The sequence below is a fragment of the Neofelis nebulosa genome, chromosome 13, assembly GCF_028018385.1.
Source record: "Neofelis nebulosa isolate mNeoNeb1 chromosome 13, mNeoNeb1.pri, whole genome shotgun sequence".
Classification (NCBI taxonomy): domain Eukaryota; kingdom Metazoa; phylum Chordata; class Mammalia; order Carnivora; family Felidae; genus Neofelis; species Neofelis nebulosa.
Genome location: NC_080794.1, coordinates 58,213,358 through 58,222,724, shown reverse-complemented (window position 1 = coordinate 58,222,724; position 9,367 = coordinate 58,213,358). Strand labels below are relative to the sequence as shown.

Genomic DNA, 9,367 nt, shown 5'->3' with positions numbered 1-9,367 from the left:
GATCTGTAAAATAATGTAAATAATAATATCTACCCTCTAGAATGGATATAAGAATTAAATGGAAGAATCTGTGTAAAGTGCTTGGCATTTAGTAAATGCCCAGTTGACATTACCCATTATTACACAAAAAGTAACAAACTCCTATGTAACTAAATAAAATGGATGAGAAGCCATGTAGAGAATTTTAAGGATTTTTTTTTTTTTTTAATAATGCAAGAAGATAACATTTGGTCCCTGCTTCCAAAGAGCTCACATTTCTGATGGGAAAGTGAATAGAATTGAGCTCTTTCACATCTGTTGTGTTAAAGTGTCAGATGGGATTGGGGTGGGAGGAATTCCTGGCAAAATAAGGGAGGTTGTGAATGATATGCATTGCCCACAGTTGCAAGGACAAAATTAGTTTCCATAGAAATTTGCAAAAATTTTTGGAGTGACAGAGAAAGAAATCTCCCTGCTCAGTTTAGAACCAAAATGGGAATAAAGAAGAGAGGGAGTTGGGGGGTGGGGAGACAACTCTGTGAAGAAGGGTGGCACCTGGCAGACTGGCAGTGGGGGACCTGCTGGGCCAGACACCTCAATCACACATTCTTCTGGTGGGAGCTCCCCCTGTGACTGGGGACCCCAGAGGAAGAAGAGCAGGCAGGAGGCTCACTGGCCCCATGGCTTGCTGAATTTTGTAATTTTGTAATTTCCTAATTATTAGACCTGAAAATCAACATTTGCTCTTCACTGACAGGTGCCGCCAGGCATGAAGTGTGAGGAGCTGTAGTTTGTATAAGGCCTCACAAAGGTGCTAGGACTTTGATGCTGACTTCACTCTGAGGAATCCTAGGGCAAGGTTTCAGAGAGCAATCTAACAGCCAAGCAGACTGGATATTTATTTCAGCAGGTTATTTTATTTTCTTCCCAGTAGGAAAATCTACTTGTGAAACCAGAATGGTACCAACAGCCTGCTGAATATGTTTAGCCTTAAGAAAAAGAAATAGTGGGGCTGTTTGTTGTAGGTGAGTATGATCAACACCTTTGAAAGATTAGGTCTTTCCCAAGACCTAAAAGGATAGTAATGAATGCCCAGGGCCTCACCAGCAGATCCTACGTACTTTCCAAATACAACTTTCGGCAGTGAGGGAAAAGTTCCTTCTGCTCTGTCCAATATGTGGCACTAGACATACAGCTGTTGAGTGCTTGAAATGTGGCTACTGTGATTGAAGAACTGAATTTTTCATTTTACTTAATTTTAATTTAAAACATGGTAGTTGATTCAGTTATTGGAAAACTTTTAACTATGTTTGGAACAACTTGGGTCTGCAAACCTATTTTTTTCAACTGTAAAGTTTATGAAATCTAAATACAGATGTATTTCTAATGAAAATTTCATTTCTGAATTGGGATGTGTGAACTACACAGCAGATTTCAAAAACTAGTATGAAAAAGAGAACATAAGATATTTCACTAGTAATTTTTTATATTTTTACATGCTGAGATGGGGATGCTTGGGTGACTCAGTCAGTTAAGCATCCGACTTCGGCTCAGGTCATGATCTCGCGGTTCATGAGTTCAAGTCCCGCACCGGGTTCTGTGCTGACAGCTCAGAGCCTGGAGCCTGCTTCAGATTCTGTGTCTCCCTGTCTCTCTCTGCCCCTCCCCTGCTCTCACTCTGTCTCTCTCTCTCAAAAATAAAGAAACATTTAAAAAAAGCTTTTTACAAGTTAAGATAGTATTATAGATATTTTTGGCAAAATCAAATATATTAAAATTAATCTCACTATTACTGTTTTTTACTGTCTTTACTGTGAATTTTAGAAAATCCAAAACGATAAATGTGGCTTCTGTTACATTTCTATTGGACAGTGTCGATATGTACACGATAAATGTTCTTTAAATGCAGGCAGAAAAGGACCAAGTAAACTCTTGCCTCCTTCCAATCCAATTTCCCTTCAGTAGGGATTTTTTTGGAATAAGTAGATGTAATCATGTCACACATTCCCCAACACACTTAAAACATTTTACTGACCCACCTTTGTTCTTGGCATAAAAAAGCAAATCCCTCTTTGTTCTCTCAGGCTTAGCAGGGCTAAGCCTGGTCTCAAACCAGCCACACTTGACAACTTCCATTCCTTGACCAGGCAGGTTTATTCCTGCCTCAGGGCTTTTTCCCAGGAAGCTCCCACATCTGTGATGCTGCCACTATTATCTTTTCCTACTTCCCTTTTCAGATCTCAGCTTAATCCTCACTGCCTTAGGTAAGGCTTTCCCGCCTCTGAGGAGATTTTCCCTCTTTACCAGCTACTTCTTCAAAACATTCGCTGTAGTTATAATCGCACATTTATTTGTTAATGATTCTTTGGTGTCCTTTTTCCTCACTAGACTGCAAACTCCTTGAGGAATTTGTCTGATTTTGCTCACCATCGTATCCTCAGCACCTACCATCACCGTGCTTGAACAAATTAGGAAGCTAATAACTATTTGCTCAATGAATGAATGAATAAATGAATGAATGAACTGACCTGGGTGTTCTCTGCCCTAGATTACCGTGGAGAAATAGACAAATTCTTTACTCTCCTCCTTTCTGTTCTCAATATTCCTTAACAGGCACAAAAAAGCATCATTTTAGAGCCCGGCACTTTTCTGGGTCGACCCACTGCTCTTCCCTGGGTTAGATAGAGTTCATAGTCAGCCACGAAGGACTGCGTTCTAAATCTGTAAATAAGGAGACACCCTTAGCATTTAGCTGAGATCAAAGCAGCCCTATCAGTAAGTAACACGTTTGAAAGCCATTTCCGGGGCAGGTTGGCAGATTTTCTCTGCTGACTAATCTCACTTGGGAGAATTCTTACCAGCCAGTCAGTCAGTGATCCTCCTGACATGGTTTTCAGTTCCTGGTGCGTTCTGTTTGATGAGAGCAGCTCCTTGAGCACTGACAGCTCTGCCTGTTTTAGCTCCTTTTAAATTAATTTTCAGTCTGTGGGGTTATTAAAATGTTTCATTTGTATCCAGAGAACTGGCATGTAATTTAATCATTTTGCTTCCCTGCAGAAAAATGCATCTTTAGTAAGTCCCACTGCCACTGAGGCATGGTGTAAGGAGGTAAGAGCATGGAGTCTAGAGGATAACTGCATGTGTTCGCATCCCGGCTCCGCTTGCCGGGAGAACTTAGGCACTACTTAACCAAACTGGGCCTCAGTTTCCTCATCTGTAAAATGGGGATGATAAAGTGGTAATTACCTCATAAGATAGAGCAGTGGATGGATTAAATGAGACAAAATAAAAGGCTGAGGACAGCGTCTGGCACAGAGTGAGCACTCATTAGATGTAAGTTGTTATTAACAGAGCAAACAAGTGTCTCTGAGCTGCTGTCTGCCTGCCTGCCTAGGCTCACTGCTTGACTGCTTCACCTCACACGTGATGTTCTGCCAACACCAAATGGCTTGAAGTTTCTAATGCTCACCATGTGTATTTGTTTAATGCTAGTTCAAATCATACATATGTCAATTCAACCATTAATACAGAAGTCCCTGACTTAACAGCTTTACGATGGTACAAAAGTGATATGCATTCAGTAAACACCATACTTTGAATTTTGATCTTTTCCCGGGCTGGCACAATCCATTACGATCCTCTTTCATGATGCTGGGTAGCAGCAAGCCGCAGCTCCCAGTCAGCCACACCATCACAAGGACCAGCAACCCATACAAATTATAACCATTCTGCTCCCATGTAACCACACTGTTTTTCACTCTCAGTAGTGTATTCAGTAAATCATACGAAACAGTCAACACTTTGTGTTAAATGATTTTGCCCAACTATAGGCTTGTGTAAGTCTTCTGAGCACGTTTAAGGTGGGCTAGGCTAAGCTATGATGTCTGGTCGGTTAGGCATATTAAATGCATTTATGATATGTAAAGCATTAAATATTGACTTACGATATTTTCAACTTATGATGATGGGTTTATGGGACTGCAACTGCATTGTAAGTTGAGGAAGATCTGTATTCAGTCCAGCAGCCACCTCCTCCAGAAGCCCACCCTGTTTGCCCTGGCCTGCCCTGTTAGATACCTGTCTTCTCTGTCTCCCTCTATCATTACACTCACCCCACTGGACTATAATTACCTCTGAGCTTCTTGCAGAGAGGACATGTGTGTTATTCGTCTTTGTAGTTAACGTTGTACTTGGCACCAAGTGGATTTCCAGTAGCTGTTAGCTGAATAAAGGCACATGTGTGTGAATGAAGCATCCTTACAGAAGAATGATTGGGAGGCACTTGTCTATCAAACATTTTGATGAAGAATTGTTATTTCCAAAAAAGTGAGCACAAGGCTTAAAATGATTCCACTTTTCCCTGTTCTGTTTGTTTTTTTTTAAGGTTTATTTTAGAATATGTTAATACTGAATTGGAGAAGTTCAGATTCATACCTATCTTGTATTTAGCTCCTCAATTGCCTTGAATAATGATGTTATAATGGTGCCAAATGTTATAAAATATTTTGTCCTCTCCTGCCCTCCATGTATATTTAGGTCACTGCCAGGTACTTTTCTAAAGAAATAAAATTTAAATATACTATATATTAAGTTATTTAAAAGTATCATTTACTCCTGTGCAAAACCCTATAATTAAACTACAAAAAATAGCATTTTTGCTCTAAAAATCATTTTAGTTATCAGCTGAAATAATTCCTTTTTTATTAAGGTTTTTTTTTTGTTTATTCATTTTTGAGAGAGAGAGACAGAGAGACAGAGCATGAGCAAGGGAGGGGAAGAGAGAGAGGGAGACACAGGCTCCAGGCTCTGAGCTGTCAGCACAGAGCCCAATGCAGGGCTCAAACCCACGAACTGCAAGATCATGACCTGAGCTGAAGTCAGACACCCAACAGATTGAGCCAGGCAGGCACCCCTGAAATTAAAAAAAAAAAAACTTCTTAAAGAAGTATTTCAGCAAAGAGATCTTAACAACGGACCCTCTGTGCGTGCCAGTTTGAAAATTGCTGTTAGATAATACCTAACATCCTGCAAAACTGGAATTGGAATAAGATATTATGAATCTTCATTTCTCTTCCACTAACCCCTCTTTACTACCCCTTACTTTGCTCCTTACATCTAGAGTTTTTGCGAAGACTTCCTCTTTTCTATTTCTTTTTCTCTGGTGAAAGCAGTAAATGATAGACATGTGAGAGCTGGCATGTAGTCCCCACTAGAGTTGGGGAGCTCCATCAGGTCAGAAATTCGGCTTATTCTCCGCTGAAGCCCCAGCCCAGACCCCCCAGAAACATAGAAACAGACCCACACATCTACATATGACCTAGATTTGGGGAAAGGGCAAATTCTTCAATAAATTGTAATAAAGCATTTGAATATCCATATTTGAAAAGATGAAACGTGACCTCTAACATAGTCAATTACAAGTAGAATATAATCAACTACATAGCGGAATGCATGCGCTCTTTGATACAATTCCACTCATAGGTTAGATCCTAAATATGCTCATGCACATTTGTAGCAGGAAACAGGCACAAGGATGTTCACAATAGCCCTGTTTGTAATGGCCTCAAACTCTGAATACTCCAATGTCCATCAAAAGTAGAGTGGATTAATAAAATGTGGTACGCTCACATAGTGAAATGTTAGATAGCAAAGAGCAAACAAAGTAGTTACATGGATGAACCTCAAAATGTAATGTTGAAAAAAATAAGCCAAACACAGTTCATACTATATGATTCCTTTTATACAAAGGTCATAATACAGCCAAGAATTCATTCTGTATGAATATATGTATGTGTGTATTACATATACAGGTATAAATATACATGTATACAAAATTCATAATGTATAAAGCAATTGATATTATCATATAAAGGTCATAATCAAGCAAACTATTTTGGGGGTAAACACTATGAAGAACAGAAATTGTTACCATAAAAATCAAGATAGTGGTTACCTCTGGGGGGAAGGGAAGAAGGTAGATGTGACATATGGGTTATAACAAGGGGCTGCTGGAGTGTTGGCAATGTTCTCTTCTTCCCCTGGATGCTCATTTGTTAAACTGTCACATTTATGTTCTATGAATTTTTTCAAAAATATATTTCACAATGAAAAGGAGATGTAAAAACGAGCCAAGCAAAATAAACACAATTTTGTTTATATTCCACCAAAATGTAGTCTATTTAGTCTGTGTGTCTAAATATATTGAGTCTAATATGGTCCCTTTAGTCAATAATGTATATAGTGTTGGCTTCATTGGTTGTTTGTATAAGCCATTGAGAAACTCACAGAGATAGAATTCCTATAGATAAACCATGTTCTTTCAATGCACTTGAAGCATTTGCTTACAAATGGTCTTGTTGGTTGTATGTTCAAAAACAGAAAGAAACCCTGTGTTTCTTCACCCTAAGTTCTTAGCCTTTTCTTCTGAAACACAGTGATTTAAAGCCAATTTACTTTATGGGACATGCTATGAAATCATGTTCAAGCATGAACTTCTGGTTCTGTACGTGTGTGACTTAGTGCATGCTCCGTGCCAGGACCCCACACTAAGACCTTTATCTTATGACAACTTTACCTTAGATTAGATCACCGCAGAAAAGAGGGGGTTAGAACCTTGTAAGGTGACATAACTCAAAGTGAAGCAGGGACCCATACTCAGGTCTGGCTGGCTACTAACCCCAGACATCTTCTAGGATCGTAATCATCAGGTTACACCACCCAACACACCCTCAGGGGCACAAAGAGTTTTATTTGACCAAACTGGAGGCAGGCTCCTCTGAACCTTCCCATGGGCCTATCTGTGCACTTCCTTGTAAAAGTCACTTTAACCAGAACCCCCCACCTTCCATATCTGATCACTCTTGACATCTGATGGGGTTTCTCATTCTCTCCCATCACCCAGCTGATATCTGGCCATCCTGACCTACCTTCAGCAAGAATCCTGTTAGGTCTGTTTAACCAGAACCCCCTTTCTGACATTTCTTCCTAGTAACTTTCCATCCTGGCCTCCCACCCTGACTATGAATTCCCACTTGCCCCTGATGTACTTCAAATTGAGCCCAATCTCTCCCCTCCACTGCAAAATTCCATTGCAGTGGTCCCTATACCTATTGCAAAGGTCCCCTTCTCTTGAATAAAGCCATATCATGCTTTAACAAGTGTCACTGATTTTTTTTTTCTTTAGCAAAGGAATGGAAGACACTGCTAGGGATTAGCTGCGAAAGAGGGGAGAGTCACTTCTCCGTTTCCATTGAAGACTATTAGCAGCTTTGGATGGACGAGGAAAACTTAAGTGCCCAGCTTTTTTTTTTTTTTTTTTTTTTCAAAGAAATCCTAAGCCAAATCCTTTTGTAAAGCAAAAGATCAGCTTCTACTACACCAATTTTGCAAACCCTCCGGATTGGGTTTGCTTGGAACAAACTCAGTTATTCCTCTGCATTCCAACAGGGGGCATCCTTTAACTGATTTTTTTTTTTTTTTTCCAAACCTTCCTCTAAGTGATTACTGAGTGGGTGTGTTCAGCAGCATGAGAGAGAAAACAGCAAAAGTAAAATTCCAAAAAAAAAAAAAAAAAAAAAAAAAAGACTAAGCAAAGTTTTAAAACTCCACGAAGCGCAAAAAAGAATGAACGGGGTGGTGTGGAACACCAATTAATTCGGCTTTTGCCGAATTAAAAGTCAGTGGCGTCTTGGCGGTCTCCTGACCTGGCTGCATTTATTAGCGCCAAAACCACTTCGGTTTCATTTGTTGCACATAATTATTTTTAGTTGAGGTTTCGCCCTTTTCACTTCCACATTTCCCAAATTCATAAGCGGGTTCCTGCAGCACTGCGGGGGCCCCGGGAGTTTGGGTATCAGTTTACACGTAGCCTTCGGTACACAATCCGTCAGAGATCCACCCAGTCGCCTCCCCCTACCCCACCCCTGCGCTCTGGACTGGAGAAATCTTACCTTCTCCCCCCGCGGCGCGCAGCCCCAGCGCACACTCCGCGTCAACTCGGCTGGCTGGCACTTGCCTTCTGCCCACGAAGAGCCATGCTTCGCGTGATTGTGGAGTCTGCCAGCAATATCCCTAAAACGAAATTTGGGAAACCGGATCCTATTGTTTCTGTTCTTTTTAAGGGTAAGGAAGAGTTTTCTTCTTTTTCTCAGGTCCTGCTTTGGAAAGTCAGTTTCGTGGGTCACGGTCTTTAACAGGCTGCGTTTAGTCCACGGATACAGCAAAACCTCTCTGGCTTTAAGCTGGATTGCTACCTGTGCAGGTGAGCGGAGAGGACAGATTTCTGTGGAAGGCATTTCATTTTCTCCAGGGTTTTGCGACTCATTGAATGACCGGATGTTTTAATTCTAATAATGTGATTTCTGTAAGCCCTTGTAGGGAAATAAGTACTTGTTAATCCCCAAGTTTTAAGTCTTAAAAAGGGCTGTGTTGGTTCAAAGTAAGTTTGAGCAGTCTTGTGTGCATTTTTACTGTCTGTTTTCAAGAAGTGGGTGACCGAGGAAAAAGTGCAGTTGAGTTGTTCTAGGTACTGTTACTGCCTAACACAGCCCATTTGCCGCTACTTTGTCACCGGCTTTTGGGAGGTGGGGCGAAGTTATTATTTTGGATTAGGTTGTCTTCATGTTGTTTTGTGCCATTTTGCCTTCGTCTCTCCAAACTTGGAGAATGTGGGTTCCATAGCTTTTAAGTTGCTCATAGAGGAAATAGCTCTGAACAAAGCAAGTCTGTAGTTTGGGCATCTACTTTGGTCCTGCTGAATAACCTTGAGCAAGTGACCTCCTTTCTCTGGATGTCAGTTCTGTTTTCTGTAAAACAGTGAGAAGGGTTTAGATTAGATCATCTTTAAAAGGCCTACTGTAATTCCAAAAGGTTATTTTTTTATGACGTTGAATTACAGTGGAAGGGGACAGGAGTGGCTAGTGTGAGAGTTTGCTCCCGGGCATTGTAAGTGATTCCAGTTTGGGCCCTGGTGATGTGTCTAAATCTGAGTTTAGGAGCTTTATCATTTTCTGTTTATCCAAGGTCACTGGCAAGGTATCCAGTTCACTTCTTGGCAGGAGGGATGAGAGACAGAGGGGAGAACAGAGAGAAGGGGAGGCTTGATGGGCACAGGGTTCCTGACCACGCCTCTGACCACACCTCGAACATTTCTTTCTTCCTCCAGGAACCAACTACTTCTCCCTTCCAGTTTCTGATTTATCTATGCCTCTCTCTTTTCATTTGTCTATTTTATCTATTTCTCTTCTCAAACCTTTCTCCATTAGAATGAGCAAGAAAATGAAATGAAACCCAAAGCAGTCAATGGTTGTTTAGTTTATAAAAAAAAAAAAAAAAAAAGATTCAGAGGGCAAAAGTCCAATTCTTTTTTTATTTTTTATTTTCTTAATGT

General features: G+C 40.6%; 1 protein-coding gene across 4 annotated transcripts in view; it reads left to right on the top strand.

Moving 5' to 3' along the window:
* Positions 1–7,802: 7,802 nt before the first annotated feature.
* Positions 7,803–9,367, top strand: part of MYOF (myoferlin) — a 153,203-nt gene continuing 151,638 nt past the window's right edge. For 2 of the 4 annotated variants that reach the window (XM_058697186.1, XM_058697184.1), the window contains exon 1: positions 7,812–8,100. In XM_058697186.1, the coding sequence (XP_058553169.1) occupies positions 8,013–8,100 (88 nt within the window). In that variant the 5' untranslated portion in view covers positions 7,812–8,012. Of the gene's footprint in view, positions 8,101–9,367 lie in introns of all 4 variants that reach the window. The other 2 variants (XR_009252459.1, XM_058697185.1) reach the window with 2 other exon arrangements.